This window comes from Myxocyprinus asiaticus, chromosome 36 (genome assembly GCF_019703515.2).
Source record: "Myxocyprinus asiaticus isolate MX2 ecotype Aquarium Trade chromosome 36, UBuf_Myxa_2, whole genome shotgun sequence".
NCBI lineage: Eukaryota > Metazoa > Chordata > Actinopteri > Cypriniformes > Catostomidae > Myxocyprinus > Myxocyprinus asiaticus.
The window spans coordinates 34,860,866-34,880,356 of NC_059379.1; the positions used below are offsets into that span (position 1 = coordinate 34,860,866).

Genomic DNA, 19,491 nt, shown 5'->3' on the forward strand with positions numbered 1-19,491 from the left:
GCTCTGTATGTTTGAGGGGCAAGACATGTCAACTAGGGATGTGCCTTAAATCGAATACCATATTCGGAAAGGCACAAGTTATGACTTCAAAACGAACAGTGTATTCATCCGAATAATACAAAAATATTTGTTCGACTGATTATCCAAGAAGCACAAGGATAAAGCGACATTTTAAATAAACATTTCCAAAATTACAACGAAATGATGAGCATATGAAATGAAGCCAATATTACTTAAGTGTAAACCTTATGAATGAAAATGCACACGTTGTGATTTCAAATCTTATGGCCGCGTTTGCAGTCTCCATTTTTTGTGCGCATCTTGAGCTTGTAAAAAGTAACGTTTAGTTAGAAACTATATCATATACTGTACATTTCCCACTTCTTGAATTGTCTATGTTAATGGTTCCCACGAACCATTAACCAGGCCTATTCATTTATAAACCAGAGCGAGATGTTGAATTCCTGAACTTAAGTGATGATTTCCAAGCAGAGTTCATCCTCTGTCCATTAAAGTTGACCACATTTATATCCACATCACCGATTAAGGTAATTATCTGGTTAGGCCTTTATTCCAAAAAGTCAAAATGTTTCATAAAGGTTTAAATGCTCCATAGAGTATACATCTATTCAGAATATTCCTGCACATGGGAGAAACTAAAACATGCTTGTTCTTTTTTCTGTCCCTTTAAACTGTACTAAATTTGAGAATGTATATTGTCCTTGAGCTCTGGAAAGGTGCTTTATAAATGAAACTTAATATTATTATTATCCTTTTCCCGCTATTCTCTTCTGGAACAACTAGAGAGGCTTGCTCTTGCAATTTATTCAACTGCATTTCGATATAGATAGACTTACAGGACTTTCACCTATTTGTAGGCTATATTAATTTATTCTCATTTATTTTAATGTTTGAAGTTAATATTCACTGCAAAATGTGTGCTTGACATTTCATAATTGCTTGTACCTTGTGCCTCCAGAATGTCTTTGTTATGCATGCATAGATATAAACTAAAATTCTGCTTCAGCAGATATTAAATGTAAGAATTACCAGGAGAAACATTAACAAAGTTAGCCAAATATTCTACAGTTAATGTAGCCTATATATTCAGATTCATCTGGTAATAAAAAAAGACTAAAATAATCATTTGGTAAAATAATAATAGCATAATAATGAAATAATAATAATATTAATTATTATTATTATTATTATTATTATTATAAATGTGCCTTGAACATGCTTATTCATAATAATAGCCTAACAATAATAATAATAATAATACCAATAATAATAATAATTATTATTATCATTATTATTATTATTATTATTATTATCACTGTTTGGCTACTATTATGAATAGGCATTTTCAACGCATGTTTTATTTATAGTAACTGTAAATGTAATAGAGTTAAAAATGGGCATGGCATTCCATTTAGTTTTGACACACTTCCGGTTTAAGTCCCGCCTACATCCGGCTCTATCCAAATACAGATACAGATAATTTTGCAATAGCAACAAATACAGATACAGATACAGATAATGGCTTCGCTACACACCCCTAAAGCCAACTTATGGCACTACCAGTGGTGTGAATTTGGGGCGGGATGACCTTTTTGTCTAAACAATGGTAAATGGCAGGAGTGTTTGGGGAACCAGTTTAAAAACAATCATAATTTTTTTTAGTTCTGCAGATATATATATATATATATATATATAATTAAAATAAAATAATTGTATATTGCATATCATTTATTGTACATTTCTCAGGTAACTCTCTCAGCTGCAGACCTCGAACAGCTAAACCAGAGTCTTTCTTCTCCATGCTAGTTTTCCGCTGCCCGTTAGTGATAAAGTGCCATTCTACTGAGACAAAAAGCGATGAAAAGGGACAGGAGGGGATGGTGCAGCAGCGACAGCAGCTTTGTGAGGTGTGTAGAGTTTATTTGTGTATACCTCAGTCGTTCTATTCACCATCATCTAGAAGGACCACCAGAGCGGGGGGAAAGAGAATGGTCTGATTAGTGTTCACAAAGTCACAATGGGAGCACCAAGCTGTACGGTGGCTACATGGTGAGGGAGTGCGACAAACCACACATCACACAACATCACGAGGGCTTAACTGGATGGTGCACTTGCTAGCGGTAAATGTAAATTCACACAGAATATCGATGAGCATCTCCCATCACGCAACATTAAATTACTTTAGCCACCACAATGTCTGTTTTGTTTGATGTACACTGCATTAATTCCAAAGTTCATATAAGTAATCTGGCATGTTGAATGGAAATAACCTTGAAGCACCATCGAGTTGTAAACGTAAACCCATGGAAAGAGTTGAAGGCTGTGAACTGATGGAGGTACCTTGGATTCAATGTCTGCATTGTGGTCGTTTTGCAGTAGCAGTGCCGCTGCTTTAGTGTCATCCTTCCGGGCGGCGATGTGCAGGGCGGGTAACCGCACCTTGCCCTTGGTGTCATTCTCCAGGAGCAGAGACACCACCTGGTCGTGACCCTGCTGGAGAGCTACGGCCAGAGGAGTAAAACCGTCCTACAAACACACAACACAACAATCCCTGGGTTTACCAAATACTTGCTCCCAAAACTTTGGACATTTTTTTTTCAGAACAACCTTTCATAGAGACTGCCACAACATTATTATTCTTTTTTATCCCAGGTATATAACTAGTATAATCCATTTCATATAAACCTGCCCATTAATTATACATAAAAACAAAATGAACCCTGATAGATCACTTTTGAGTGAGATGGCTCTTCCCGTCTGAGTGGGCGGTTCTTGGCCAGAATAAGCTGCATTGTGAACCATAGTCAAAAGTTTGGCTACACAAATACACCACCTTGGGCATGTGCTCAATAGTTCCTTACTTTGTCAATAACAATACAGCAATCTCTAAGTTCTACAAGTTACATAAAAGCCTTTGATAACTGTTTTGATATCATCTCAGAGAACAACAGCTTAAATAAAACAATCTTTCATAAATAATTATTTTTCATCTTTTTTATGACTCAAGTCGGAATTTCAAAAGTCCTTAATTCTCACAAATGTACATGCGAATAGCACTTGAAACATAAGTGTTCTCTGATGTGAATGATCACTGTCGGAGAGTCACAAAGGCCAGGTACATTCTCAAGGACAATGATGTCTGGCTCCCTAGCCTGCTCCTTCACGCACACACACTTCAGACAGGGCATTCGATACTGTCACTGTGTAACTAGTGTCTACCTCCTGCCTTGCAATGCAGGACAGCAAGGTCACAGGGTATTCTGAGATGGATTTTGTATTCTAAGGTATTATCATTGCTTGGTGGATCTCTATGTATGTTGATCCAGAGGTCTGCTGGGACTTGCAGTCAGGTAAGTGATGAATGAATTGGAAAGGGTTATGCTCACCCCTGTGGCAATGCTCTGACTCGATCCATTGTCCAAGAGGAATTTTACCACATCCAGATGATTCTCCTGGGCAGCCATGTAGAGTGGTGTGAATCCATTCTGTAGTAATAACAAGAGAATACCTATGAATGTGTTTCATTCACCATATATACCTGATTATTAGTTTGATACAAATATCTTTATGGAAACAAGTTTATACTATTTCTTATTACCAACTTATGATTTTTGAAAGCACAAGACAGTTTAGAAATGTATCTTTGAGGTATAACTGTGTCAAGTTTATCAACAAATACTAATTGATAAAATCGATGATAATCAATAATCAACAGCAAATTTCATTATTGATTAATCTGATATTTGCGGTTTGATAAATATTGGTTTTGGACTTCATATTTAGGTTTAAATATAACCGTAATTGAAAATCTACATATAATGCAAGAAACAATCATTTATGTTGTTTTTTATATATTTTTTAAATATTTTTAGAAATTCCAAAAATATGTTATAAAAATATCATTATAAAATACAGCAAATAGAACTTGGCCTTTTATCCAATTAATCAAAGAAATAACTGAAGATTAATCGATTATCAAAATAGCCGTTAGTTTAAGCCCTACTTAACATACCTTATTTTACATAAATGTTAAATCAAAAACCGCTATTTTAAAAGCCATCATATATTTCTGAGGAAACCCATGGTTAGAAAATGATCAGTTCACTTCTGAGTTTTAGGTGCACTCAGAAATTGTTTCCTCATTATAAAAGTTTGATTTTTGAAGAAATGAATAGTAAATTTGAAACATATGCATAAAATCAGGATTACTCACATGAGACAAGGACTCCAGTAATATCAGTACCCTAATTACAGCTGTTTTATTCTACATGGAGAGGGTCCCCTCATGGGGCCTGCCAAGTTATGATCACATGACCAGCTAAATACTTGCTTAATCTCAGTAATCAACCACTTATTGGGCACTTTCACTCATGGACATTTCATTCATTAATTGCTGACTGTGAATAGTAAATTGTATGTTACCAATGGTATTGGTAACTGAAAACTACTGAATTTGAAGGATGCTGCATCTACGCCCCTAGGTATCAGTATAAGCCTAAGACGATATAAATAAATAAATAAATAAATAAATAAATAAATAAATGCACCTTTAAGACTACAGTCTCAACAGCTCTATTAAAGTTGCATTTAGTAATTTTGTGTTTATGTTGCACTGGCCAATATGGCAGTCATCTTGTATTATAGTGACACCTAGTGTCATGGATGCAACGTTACGCAAATGCAAAAGGTTTCGGTTACTGATGCCATTGTAGGAATGTTCATATTCACTGGCATATGTTTAACTCATGATGACTAATTTATATAATATAATAATTTATAATTTATTCAGCAAGCAATAGTGTCCAGTAACAGGAGGGTAACCGATATACAGTGAGTTTGTCTCCATGAGTCATCCTGCTCCATGTGAAATACAACAGCTTTTATTAAGCTACTGACAAGTACCTTCATCTCAGTGTTACAGAGTTTTTTTAAACACTATTCTTGTCTTTATAAGTAAAACTTTTTAGTGAGGTAAAAAAAAAAAATACACAGTGCACCTTTAAGTTATTTTATAAAAAAGGACTCCAACAGTCTTCTCATTCACCGTGTGAAGAAGAAAGAAGAGTGTTTCTATTTTAAGCACTGCAGTATGAGACAGCATAAGACTTGTGATACGTTCCTGAGATAAAACATGTAACCTATCTCTATTTCTCACGCACGTGTGTGTTCAATTTCAGATTCCCTGAGGTACTTTTAGTGACAAGGCAAAAACACACACACAGTATATGATACCCTCCTGGCAGCTCTCAAATCCCAACAGTTTCCAATCAAACTGAAGAAATAAGTGGGTTATATTTAAAGCAGCACTTCTGAAGTCACTGAGTGTCATGTAAGGACAAAGCGACTGTGTGTTTCCATTGGGCTTACCTCATAAATGTTAGCTTTCATGTAATTGAATGTAACATGTAACATATCTCATCCCTGATATTACCCGCCTGTTTTTTAACCGGTCTTTAAGCCTAGTCAAGCTGGTGTTTAGCTGGGCAGTCAGCTGCTTTTCCAGCCTAAAACCTAATTGACATCATCAAACCAGACCAAACCAGACCTAATTGACAAAACAAACACATTATATCCATTCTCAAATGTGCCAGAGCGTACTTCATAAAGCACACACGTATTGCATTCTCATCACTGCCACAAGAGGCACTATTGCTAGCATTAGCATATACTATTTTCTTCTACAGTCAGTTTTCTCTTTCAGGTCAACTACTTTTACAACAGAGTGCCAGTTTGAAGAGAATCTTGCTGAGCTAAGTTAGTTAAGTTAGTGAAACTTTCAACAAGTTTATAGCTGGCTAGTTGTATAATAATACATCCAGTTGAATTGCACAGATATTTGAAGGTACCTGAGACTGGCCGTTGATATTCGCTCCATTAGTCACCAGTTCCTTCACAACATCCACCTGTCCGGCGAGTGATGCTATGTGCAGAGCGGTGTTTCCTTTCTGGAATCAGAAGAACATAGAGCAAGTCAATGTTGCAGCAAACATTTTCGACACGCGGTCAGTCAGAACAGCTGTCCATTGTTTTGCTTCCGCTAGCTGAATTATCACCGCTATTTCTGTCGCTGTTACATAAATATAACGGGATCACTTCAGGGATGGACCCGGGACCTACGCCAGCCCATCATTACCCACAGAGAATAATCCCCCACTATATGCAGAAGCTATTTACTAAGTGTAAATAGCGACGAAAAGCATTTTTTTTTTTTTTGTCACTGAATGCAAAAACTCTATTTAAATACTAACATACAGTATAGGGGCATCACTGTAGCGTGTTTATTGTGTTTATCTAGACTCCCACAAACACTCTACACCATCCCCTACCTCTAAACCTAACCTTTCCTTACAAAAATGAACCATGGTTTTACTATAGTAACCATAGTATCACCATACTGTAATATTTTGAAGTAAATCATAGTTACCACAGAGTTAAACATGGTTACTATATGAACACCATATTACTGTAGTAACACCATGGTTATTTACATCAGAACTATGGTTTCCGCCAAAAACATGGTCACAATATTACTATATTAAAACCATGGTTAATTTTCAGATGGGTAAGTCTCCCGAGACTTTCATAAATGGAGCGATACAACCTACACACAACTGATGCCGAGCCATGGATTCGAACCCAGGTCATCCGTTCGAAATAAAATCATATTCACAACGTCTTTACATACTACGCCACTGAAGCAACACTAATATAGAAGTTTGTCATACATTTTTGTGTTCCCACCAAACTATAGGAGTGCAAATAGCTGCGCTGTGTGGCGAGTGCTATTTACACTTGGTGCAAAAGGTAACTGCCCACTTTATGCATCGCTTATAAAATACAAACTATTGCCTGATATATTAGGTACTTGATATGCAGTATATTGATTTTACTGTACTTTGATATGTCTTATATAGCTGTTTTTGCTTTGAAAAGCCAGCACAATTGATTTACACAATACATAAAAAAAAAATAAAAAAATCATTAGTGTGAAATGTTTAGGTGGTCAAAAGGTAACATTCCTGCAGTAAAATCACGGATACCTGGGTTCAAATTGCGAATGTTTCCAATCCCCAATCACTTTTCCATAAACTACCAGTAAGCAGCAAAGCACAATTGATTGTGTTATAATTCACAGCCCTACTTTAATATAGGAAAATTTTCTAAAACCTTCACAGAAATCTTTTCATTTTTGAAAATGCTCTACACGAATCATTAAATATTAGGTGACTTTGAAGACTTGCTGATGCAACAAAGTCATGTCTATTACTTCGTGTGCAGCTGGGCAACACACGTCATCTTTTATTCATATGCTTAGTCTTACATTGATGCACATGTTTTTCAGTTGGGGTTTGGTTTGTCATACAACCAAAACTAGTAAACGGGGACTTACCTTTGTTGCGGCATCCACAGAGGCACCAAGTTTTATAAGCTCGGCCACAACCTCCACATGGCCTTCTTTAGATGCTAAATGAAGAGCGTTCAACCCATTCTGCATCAAGACAAACAAAAGAACCATACAAATACATGAATTGTACTGTTTATTTACATTTAAATCTATTTAGTATCAGAATGAAGCATTTCAGAAACAGATAAGGTTTATGATATCTGGATGCTGGGCATCTCATCAATGATATTATTTATTTATTTTCAGACACGTCGTATATTCCACATGATTCCTTTAATCAATCTAACCTGCTTATAATTCACCATCTGCATCATGGTTGCTAAAAGTGAGCCAGGAATAATGTTAAACAGCTTTCCATAGGCCTACAACAATATTTACGGTGCCATATATCAAATAAGTGTCAGTTTTACTTAAAAAAGGTTTATGACCTGGTTGCAGATGTTGATGTCGACGCCAGACTTTATGTAATCAAGGGCTTTCTCAAGGTTTCCAGCCCGGGCTGCTCGCAGGTAACTGGCATTGCTGTCAGTCTGCAAGAGAGAGAAATAACAATCAGATCTTCCTCTTCATAAACTCGGATTAATCGAGAGGAACCAACGAGCTGATACGTCCATTAGCAAAGACAAGAAGGTAGTTCTGGGTAGAGAACTTGAGATACTGCATGTTGTAACATCTGTATCATAGGTGTTGTATCCCGTGGCACAGTGAATAACAAAATCCAACCTGTAGCATCGTGATTGCATATAATAAAGATAATGTATGTATTTAATTATGTGCACAATTATATGCAATGCAATTATATACAAAATAATGTTTATAATTGCATACAATCATGGTGAGTTTTGCAAGGGCAAACACCACTTAAATTTCTTTAGTAAATGTAATGATCTAGTTTTTTTAATTGCCGATTTATCAAGTGCTTTGTGATACAGAACTGAGCTGCACCTCTTGGCATAGTTAGATTTGGAAATAAAAGGCTGATTGCACACCAAGTCATTGTCAAGACTCCTGCCTGCTTCTCTGCCCTATCCTGTGTGATATTGAGGGCTAGCTGACATTTGTAAAAGTACATGAATAAACAGTAATTCTGTGGATCAGCTGGCTGTAGTTATGTAAAATAGTACCTGAGGAAGAACAGCATGGAAATGTCACAGTTCGGAAATGAATGGAGCTTGAAGCAGTGTTTTGTTAAGAGTGGGAATCTAGAGTCATTCACACATGATCACACAGGAAATCCTTTTGTTGCTTCCGAATGTTCATGTTCCCTGAAATCGAAACATTCTGCCGAGTAACTGACACGCTGCATCCCCCATCAGACATTTTTGCATTCATTCAAATGTGATCATCTTTCCCTTTGGGGCAACTGATAGTGACATTGCAAAAACAGCCTGAGGGACACAGATTCTGGTCCCATGGGAACCAGGAAGTAATTGTGTTCACCAAAACAATGATGAGCATGATTTCGAGGTTGAACATTATTGCTTTAAAATTAAATGTTTATTTTGCTGATGGTTAGGCTTAGGGTTGGGTTAGGGGGTAGAGCTAATAAAATAGGCATTCCTGTTAACCATTTGACATAATTTACAGCTAAAAATACAAATTGCTTCTGGTGCCACCACTTGTGTCTGTGGACATTTCACCCAGAAACTGGAGCACACATGTGCCAATACATTCAACAACATTTCCTGCTTCGGCCACTTGGGGCAGTGGTTTTAATTTCGGTAAACACAGACCGTTTTCAGCTGAAGAGCTTTCGGCGTATTGTCGCTAAATTCACAGTGAGATCAGTCATTTGTTGTCATATATTCTATGTGCTGTAAATTTTGCAATGTAGCATGAACTGACATTTAACAACAGCTGTCTACTCTTATGTAATTCCACACATACCCCTCTTACATACTTTACTGACTCTTTAAATGTCTAAACATAAACAGTAACATTAACAGTATCCCAGCATTTTTGGTAGATGGAGAAGATCAGGTCTTGAAATAAGTCTAAGTCTAGTACATTAACACAAGGCAATTCAGATGCATGACATAAATTAGCATGTAATGAAAGTACAAAGGTGTTGTTCATGCCAACATTGCTGTGTCCAGATACTGAGAGAGAAAGGACAGGGAGAGAGAGAGAGACATATGTCTGACACACCCAAATAAACCACACATGCTGTCTGCATCTGAACACATTTACACACTCCATTAACAAACACCAGTCATGACACACCGTAAAGTCTGTGATTTACATACTGGTAACTAATACTGGAGATTTTCCGTTTTCATACAGCACTCAAGCTGTGCTAAAATACACAATCTAGTAACAGCTATGACAACAAACACAAACACTTCACCTATAGCTATTGTGTACATCACCGTACAGCACCCATATAGGTCAACAATTAACCTTATGACGTGGTCACAATACACTTTGTTTTTTATTCAGTTGCATTCATTCCCACACGAACATGCGACTGATCAAACTATTTTCTGGGTGAAATGTCCACAGAGTGGTGCTGAAAGCGAGTTTGCATTTTTAGTTGTAAATAATGTAATACAGTTAACTGGAATGCATATTTTATTAACTCTACCCCATAACCCAACCTCCAACCCTAAACCTAACCATCAGTTGAGTAAAAATATGCAATAATGTTCAGGTTTCCATGGGACCAGAGCCCGCGTCTTTGAGGTTACTCACACAACCCGCTATCAGTAGCACCAGAGGGAAAGAAAAACAGTTAGAATTGATGCAAAAATGTCAGATGAGGAATGGCTTCAGTCAGTAATTCGGCAGAATGGGGTTGATTTCAGGGTACATGAACATTCGTAAGCAACATGTTGATTTCCATGTGCTAATTTTACGCAAACACATGATAGCACAAATGCAAGCACAAGCAAAGCAGTTTCAACTCTTGCTACGTACCAAATATTTGTGAATTCTTAACAGAGAATTCAAATAGTGAAAAGACCAATACAGGATATAAATGTCACAGACTGACCTCTTAGCTTAATACAAAGAATACAAACAACAGAAAGCCTACAGTGTGACATCATATCCCGATGACCGTATTCGTTATGCAATCTGATTTTTACAAAGTCAGACTAACAGGTGGAAAAAATGTGGTTGTAGCATGATTTCATCCAGTATAGAGGTCGACCGATAATTTGGTTTTGCCAAAGTTGCTATTCGTACTATCGGTTATCTGCAAGATTTAAAGATGATAATTCCATAATAGTTTTTCGTTTCTTTTTAACATTCAATAAATCAATTTTAAAAACTATTCGCTGATTCATTGGTTATCGGCCTTGTCCTCCACAGTAATTATAGCACTCAGCAAAATCCAATATCGGTCAACCTCTAGCATGTCCACACATTAATCGAAACAGATTTGGCCTCACCATTGTGCGCATGCCATGAAAGACATAGGTGGTGTATGAATTGTATTTAACCTGACGTATCTGTCATCCTTCCATCAAATATTTGATTAAGCAGTTTGTCATGTATACTGGAAGAATACATGAAGACTGTAGCTTGACTAAACAAAAAAAAAAAACATGGTAGTTTGATTACAACTGCGCATGTAAATGTACTGTCTGTGGTGCTATTAAAACATTCTTCTATTTGGTAGAGGATCCTGACCAGCCCAACACAGCAACAACTGCTCAACCAATGACCTGAGTTTGGGGCGGTGTTGTCCTTTTGTTTGACCAATGGTAGACGGAACCTCTTAGAAAAAAATACAAAATCATCAATTATTTAATGCAACTCCATTTGGTAACGCTAGTAATGCAGAAACATGATTCAGCTTTAAATAAACCATTAAATAAATCTTTGGAGGTAGTATATGAAATATAGCCACACAAAAGATGATGATGTAAATATTTCAATCCAGTCAATCAGTCATCATTCCATAAACCTCCTTTAATCTTTCTCTGCTTCTGACAATATCATTTTCTCTCTTCTGTCTATCATAATAGAAATGTCATCTTCTCTTTATGTAGTGTGGACTGAACCTCTGCAGTGTGTGTGGGAGCTCCCTTTGAACATCTCTCTCTTTCTCTCTCTCTCTCTCTTTCTCCATGTCACGAGGGAATATATAGTGTGTTCTGAAAGGGTGTAAACACAACCCGCACACCTTGAGTCTTTTTTTTCTTTTCTTCCCTAGAGACAAAAGTGATTTACCCCACACAAGAAAATTCTCACAAGCACAGTCACAGGCCATTGATTTAACTCTCTGTGTCATACAGTATTTTTTAGTGTAAACGTAAAACTCAACAGAAACGAATGATTTTTTCAATATCCTGACAGGTTTCGGCCATCACAGGCTCATTTATAGATTTCCAAAACAAGGTTCTTGTAGAAAGCGTGACTTGTGAATACGCCACCTAAATTTACACGGGAATGAAAAGAGAAAAGTTCTTCAGAACTGCACAGTCAAAGGCTGAACCGTGTGCCTCCGGTGAACTGCGAAGAGGAGCTGGTGGTTGACAGACAAGCTCAGATCAAAAAATAACAAGCATGAATCAAAAATATGTAAACATATTGAAAATATGCTGCAAAAAAAAAAACAGAAAATTAAAGCAAAGTCATAAGAAAATCATGTTTTCCTTGGTTATATTACTGTTTTTTGTGCTCTCTGACAATTTTGCTCATATTTTCATTTTTTTGTACGTTTACACTGTATTTTTCTTTGCTTTTGTTTCCAAGTTCTGCGCTTGGTTTTCCAAAACTTGTAAGTAGAGTTTCATGTAAATGCAAAATTGCATCCCCATTGGTCCACAAGTTCTTGATCGAAAGCTCTTCCTCTAGCCAATCATTCAAAGAGAGGGGAGGTGACATCACTCCAATGCGACTCCGACGGCTGCTGCTCAATCGCTTAATGGTAGATGAAGATGGATAACCGTCAGTTGGCAAATCCTGGACAATAACTCAACCTACAAACAAGGTAGTCTTAAATAATGCCTAAACTAAAGACTCTGCTAACTAAATTAATCTGACTCGATACATGTGTTAACAGACTATGATAATGGCCTACTCGTACAACACATTGTTTCCTAGAGCTGGCAGAAAATACTCAAAACAGACACAAGCAGTGCATCTATCAACCACAAATAATATAGTTATATTCAATTACCAGTGATTGTCCAGGATTTGCCAAATGATGGTTATCCATCTTCACCTACCATCGTGCGATTGAGCAGCAGCCGTCGGAGTCGCATTGGAGTGACGTCACCTCCCCCCTTTAAATGATTGGCTAGAGGAGGAGCTGTCGATCAAGAACTAGTGGACCAATGGGAACGCAAAACACCCCCTGATTTAAATGAAACTCTACTCACAAATTTTGGAAAATCAAGCGCAGGACTTGGAAACAAAAGCAAAAAAACATAATTTTTTTTTTTTAAAAATACACAGCGTAAGCGTACAAAAAATTAAAATATGAGCAAAATTGTCAGAGAGCACCAAAAAAGCAGTAATATAACCAAGGAAAACATGATTTTGTTTGCAATTCTTGTGACTTTGCTTTACGTTTTCTGTTGTTTTTTTTGGCAGCATATTTTAAATGTGTTTATATATTTTTGATTCATGCTTGTTATTTTTTTGATCTGCACTAATTATTTTGATCTGCGCTTTTTATTTATTTTTGTGCTTATTATTTTTGGATCCATGACTGCAATACTTTTGATGAGATTTTGATCCCATAAGTTTCCAGTGTAGTGTTTTGAACAACAGAAAATAGCTGTGAATTGACACTGCACACACATATACACACTATCACAGTATGCTCAGATAACAGCATCTGCATGAAGAAAGCTGAGTGTGTGTGATTTATTTGTCCTCATACCTCACGCTCTTCAGTGAAGAGTGCAGATAGAGTGTGAATGCAGAATTAAACAGCATCCTGTGACATGCTTTATGATGATAAAGCCTTAACACCTAAAAATCTCAAACCAAGCATTGAGCATGAATGTGAACTATGGGTGTGTTTCTGTGCAAATAGAATATCCTCTTTTAAACAGATATCTAATTTCAATCAAAATAGTTTAAAAGGTGAAGAGTGTAATTATTTGCCCTTGTTAAGTTTAATGTACAGAGTCAGCTTTAAGTAAGCCATTTGTACTTTAGGTTTACTCCGTAAAGAGCGTAAATACTGTGGCTCTGCAATGCTTTTAAAACACTGCTGATTGTTTTGAGCATCCTGACCAGCAAGACACAGTAACACAGACTTGCCAATGGCACGAGTCTGGACTGTCTGTTTGGACGACCAATGGAAGTCAAGTCACGTCATTTTTATTTGTATAGCGCTTTTCACAATGAACATTGATTTAAAGCAGCTTTACAGAATTCTACAGAATTTTACAAACTTCTTAAATGTCTTAAAGCCTCCAGTTAACAGCTTAAAAAAAAAATAAAAAAAAAAAAAATCGGAAAACCTGTTTTAAAACAGTCATTATTTTGCAATTCCATTTGATGCCACTAGTGGCACAGAAATTACACACTTCAGCTTAAACCTTGTTTCTAATATATACTGTATGTATAAAGAAAACATAAGTTCAATGCAAAGTCTACATTAAGGGACATTTGCAGCTTATTTTACTCCCGTAAAATAATTCGGAGTGAAATAAATCAAAATCAAATCAAATCACTTTATTGTCACACAGCCATATACACAAGTGCAATAGTGGGTGAAATTCTTGGGTGCAGTTCCGATCAACATAGCAGTCGTGACAGTGATGAGACATATACCAATTTACAATAACATCGGATTAACACAACACAATTTAAACATCTGATATACACATAATTACACACAACACAACATACAAATAATAACATACACTGTACAGTATACAATACACACAATATAGATACACATTATTCAATAAAAATAAAAAATAAAAATATATAAAAAAGTATATATATATATATATATATATATATATATATATATATATATAGAATGTACAGTATTGTACTGTATTGACATTCAGGCTGTCGGTTGATAGTCAGTTGTTAAGAGAGAACATAATATAATAATAATAATATAATTTATGACAGTCCGGTGTGAGATATAAGAGTAAGGGTAATAAAGTGCAGTGCTGATGTATTTTGATCGTGGGAGATCAAGAGTTCAGAAGTCTGATTGCTTGGGGGAAGAAGCTGTCATGGAGTCGGCTGGTGCGGGTCCTGATGCTGCGATACCGCCTGCCTGATGGTAGCAGTGAGAACAGCCCATGGCTCGGGTGGCTGGAGTCTCTGATGATCCTCCGAGCTTTTTTCACACACCGCCTTGTATATATTTCCTGGAGGGAGGGAAGCTCACCTCCGATGATGTGTCTGGCAGTTCGCACCACCCTTTGCAGTGCTTTGCGGTTGTGGGCGGTGCTATTGCCGTACCAGGTGGAGATGCAGCCAGTCAGGATGCTCTCTACAGTGCAGGTGTAGAACCGTGTGAGGATGTGGCTGTTCATTCCAAACTTCCTCAGCCGTCTCAGGAAGAAGAGGCGCTGATGAGCCTTCTTCACAACGACTTCAGTGTGGATGGACCATGTGAGTTCCTCAATGATGTGGACACCCAGGAACTTGAAGCTGCTGACTCTCTCCACTGGTGCACCATTGATGGTGATGGGACTGTGTTCTCTGTCTTTTCTTCTGAAGTCCACCACAAGCTCCTTTGTCTTACTGACGTTGAGGGAGTGGTTGTGCTCCTGACACCAGTGTGTCAGAGTGTGCACCTCCTCTCTGTAGGCTGTTTCATCATAGTCAGTGATCAGACCTACCACCATCGTGTCATCAGCAAACTTAATGATGGCATTGGAGCTATGTGTTGCCACACAGTCATGTGTGTACAGGGAATACAGGAGTGGGCTGAGAACACAGCCCTGTGGGGCTCCAGTGTTGAGGGTCAGTGATGAGGAGATGTTGCTGCCTATTCTAATAGAGAATTCTAATATTCTAATATTCTAATTAAGAATCCTAATAAATAGGATTCTTAATGAGAGAGGGAAGAAAAAAAAAGGCTGGGACTTGGTTTTATCCATTGCAAATTGATTGAATTGTGAAATTAAGATGTTTTATTCTGGAATCAAACCAGACCTGAATCTGAGTTTGTTTATTGTGGAGGATTATTAATTTTTGAGGAGGCTTTTTGATCGGGACCTGGAGGTTGATGGTTAAGTTAAATTTCAAAGCATCTTGAACAGATCCCAATGGTAAAGCTTATTTTTCAAATCTATCGTCATTTGCTTTTAGTGGTGTAACCTTCATTACATAAAGGTTAACTGCCGATAAATTATAGTGTTTTGACAAAACTTTAGGAAGACCACTTTACCTATAACAGTAGCCTAGAATAGTGCCTAAATACCTATTTTACTGTAAAAAAAAATTGTTTAGAGATGTTTAGGTGATGACATCTGAAAAGTCATTTCAGAGCCAGTACATTTTGATAAAAGACTACAAAGACAAACTTTTTTTCTCTCTCTCTGGAATAATGTGCACATGTGACTGGTCGTCAGTGGCGGGCCGTGCATTTTAAGTCTAGGCCTTCAGTGTGACTCATGCCATTAAGAAAACACAGTTTCACAATGAATAAGACACCCTATGCCTTTGGGCATCATACATTATGTCGCAGCTAACTAATAATACCAACTGACATTTTAAAAACACGTCCAGGCACGAAAGCCAGAACTTGAAACGACACTTAATGCTCAAGCAAGCCTAATTTTAACTGCAGCATGACTGTTTTGTGAAATGAACGTCTCCCAAACAGACATTCAAAAATCATAATTTTTCATATGAATCTACCAAGGAGATCTATAATACCTGGAAAAATCTATCTAATAATATTTGCAGTTTAAATGTTGCTTGCAATAAATTTCGTTTCGTCAGGGTACACGGTTATGCTGCATTCCATTTAAGTTGGATGTGGGATATTCCTACTTGATATCTCCGACCATAAATGCATTCCATTCCCCGATATTCAGAAGATGACATTTAAGGAAACAAAACTGCAACGCTCCCGTTAGCTTAGCAGGGGTTTGACTCTCATTAAAGATGTCTCCTAGCAACCCAACTGATAAACAATGCTGCAGCGCTTGCATTTGTGCTTCAGATGTACGATTATCAAAAGAGATTATAATGTTTTATACACCTGTTTCTGCAGGTGTTTGTTAAACAAGCTTTAATATCATGTAATGTGGAAACAAACTCATTTATCGATATTACTTAATAAAGTGAATGTTTATCACTTACTTTGTATATCTCGACATGTTTGTGTGACATCAGGCACCTGCATCTCGGCAAAATCGGAGTTGAGAATTTCTGCACGAGACTACAAGTTGTAATTCTGACTTCAAGATGCATTCCATTGCACTTTTCCTAGTAGGAAGTTGTAAAATCCGACTTTCTGAGTTGAATGGAACGCAGCACTACTTTTCAAAACTTGATCCAACACTGAATGCTCCAGCAGCCTAATTTACACTTAGAAAACTCCTGATGTTGCTATAACAATGCAAAAAGCACTTACCAATTTACTTGAAGTGAAAATCAGTCCTCCTTTCCTGTTTAATAAATTAAACAATCACACAGTCATGCAGAACATCTCGTGTTTTTAAATCCATAAGGATCTCTTTCTCAACAGCAATACCAGCAGTGATGACAGCCGACTCGTCAGCAAGATCTCGCGCTCTTCACTTTCAAATTACGTACGTCACTTAAAGCGTGATTGCATCACTCAAGGCCAGCTATAAGGCCTCGACCGGGACATATCCTAAAGATCACACCCACCAAGAACAAATAAATCAATCTGATTGGCTGATGAATCTGACAATCTGACTTTAGTTGCTCATTCATTTGCACTGTTGAGGGATTCTGTAGAAATTCTGAAGGCCTGAGGGGGTGGAGCTCAAACTCACGTGCTGCTTCGGGCATGCGATTTGTGAAACAGTTGTCACACTTTGCTTGTAAGCATCAAGGAATAAATTCTGACTGGATAAACTTTTCGTTTTTCTCTATTTGTTTGTAGATTAATTAAGAGTGGAAAGCGATTAAAAATATATAGGCAAAAAGGTGACTGAGAATGAAAGGATGAAAAATATTTCTTTATTTTGCATGTTAGGCCAGCAGAGAAGGCTTTGATGGCCCTGAGAATTCGCCAATGCTGGTCATACACAATAAGACCAGGAACATTTATTAAGTGATTAAATTGGTCAATTTTGTGTTTAATGTTTCACTAATATCACAGAAGCATTCATACAAATAACAGTGAAACCTTTTACAGTGTGTTGGTCGAATGGTCTTTTGATCTATGTTGGATTCGACTGATTCCAGATTCAAAACTGCTTTGTGTATGCAGCTTTTTAACAAAACTAAGCAAAATAGCTACTGCATATCAGTGGATCTAAGAAACGTGTGAGCAGTTTCCATATCATGCAGTTTCTTTGAAACAGAGATCGGACCACGGAGAAAAACAGAAACGGAACAAAAAGAGTACATGCTGACAGAAAAACAACTGAGAACTATGAAAGCACAATTCACCAATCAGTCCATAACATGCCACAACTGCTCACCCACAGTTGGGTTCACAATTCAGTTCCCGCTCTGAACTCAACAGCAGCCCTCACAAGTTAAGATTATTACATTTACACTTACAATCAAAGGTTTAGACACACATACTTATTCTTTATTATTACTATTTCTCACATTTTAGAATAATAATAAAGTCAATTAAAGTATGACAAAATAAAAATGGAAGTATGGGAATTATGTATTCTACAAAAATGTTAAACCAATCAAAACTATCTGATATTTTAGCTTATTCAAAGTTGCCACTCTGTCTAGATTCCAGCTGAAAGTGTCAATAAATCTAAATTACAAGCTTTCAATTATATGGCGTCCCACTGCCTTCCTGTTACGCTATAAAGCTGAAACCAGACCCCTCTCGAGCAATGCACCACTACAGTCCTGCCATGCCCTGTAAACAACACACCATCTGGTTTCCTCTAAACCACTCTTTGACCATCTCACTTACTATCACCTAGCCCGAACAAATTGAACAGCCTTCAAACAATCTTCTTATTTTATTCAAAGGTGCACTTACTGATTCTAGATCAATTTCTTCCTCCATTGCCATTTTTGTCCCACAGTCCTGAATGATCCTAGTAATCAATAAGCTAGGGCTTGGATCAGACACCCCAGAGGTGCATTAAAGGTACATTAAAGCAAAAACAAAAAACAAAAAACATGTCCTTATTTAAATTTTAGATACTACAACTATACAAAGACGAATGTGGCACAGTCCAGGTCGCAATCCAGACGCATTACTCTACTCTACACATGCACAAATCCTCGGTATCATTGATACGGATGTGGGATGTTAGCACCATTAGCCTACTCCCCTTCCCAGCTGTCCCCTTCTACCCCAACCAGCTTTGCATACTTGCTCTGATGAGATGGCTTTGCCGGTTCCTCACTTACCATATTTGTAGGCACTAGTGGTCTCTCTCCTGGCAGAGTGTAATCATGATCTGATGGTCCAAAATAGCAGCGGGCCCCTCTGTGTGGCAGGCCTCCCCTACTGGAATCTGTCCTGCACGAATCGTATTGTCATCCTGCTTATCAGCTCTTTTTACATGCCCCCCTCCACCCCCTCTGCTGCACAAATACCCCAGCACGGGCGGCCCGATTCAGCACAACTCAGCCAGCCGCTACTGTTAAGAGCCAGTCAGCCATGCTGGAGAACAGCTGCCCAGCTTAAGGGGGATTTGGGGGCATTTCCCCAGGTATTATGAGCAGTTGGGGTGTTGCCCTGATCCCGGACTCTGCCACTCAGCCCCTCAGTGCCTCTGGACCAGACCGGACTAGTTTCCCTCTGTGATTCCTCTCTCTCTCTCTCTTTCGCTCACTCGCTCTGGGAGGTTTCAGCAGTCTCTGCCCACATCAGCAACATTACACCACTACCATCACACATTCCTAACCTCATGCCCTTACAGTCAAAAATCGTATTAATTAAATCAATGCCGCTGACTGTAATTCATTGTAGATTTTGAAATAACCTCATCTACTCATTCGCAGTT

General features: G+C 37.6%; 1 protein-coding gene across 2 annotated transcripts in view; it reads right to left on the reverse strand.

Annotated features, from left to right (window-relative positions):
- Positions 1 to 19,491, reverse strand: part of LOC127426730 (ankyrin-3-like) — a 266,706-nt gene that overhangs the window by 105,492 nt on the left and 141,723 nt on the right. For both annotated transcript variants that reach the window (XM_051673712.1, XM_051673713.1), the window contains exons 2-7: positions 7,855 to 7,956; positions 7,412 to 7,510; positions 5,868 to 5,966; positions 3,408 to 3,506; positions 2,362 to 2,547; positions 1,954 to 1,977 (exon numbers count right to left, since the gene is read on the reverse strand). In XM_051673712.1, the coding sequence (XP_051529672.1) occupies positions 1,954 to 1,977; positions 2,362 to 2,547; positions 3,408 to 3,506; positions 5,868 to 5,966; positions 7,412 to 7,510; positions 7,855 to 7,956 (609 nt within the window). The remainder of the gene's footprint in view (positions 1 to 1,953; positions 1,978 to 2,361; positions 2,548 to 3,407; positions 3,507 to 5,867; positions 5,967 to 7,411; positions 7,511 to 7,854; positions 7,957 to 19,491) is intronic.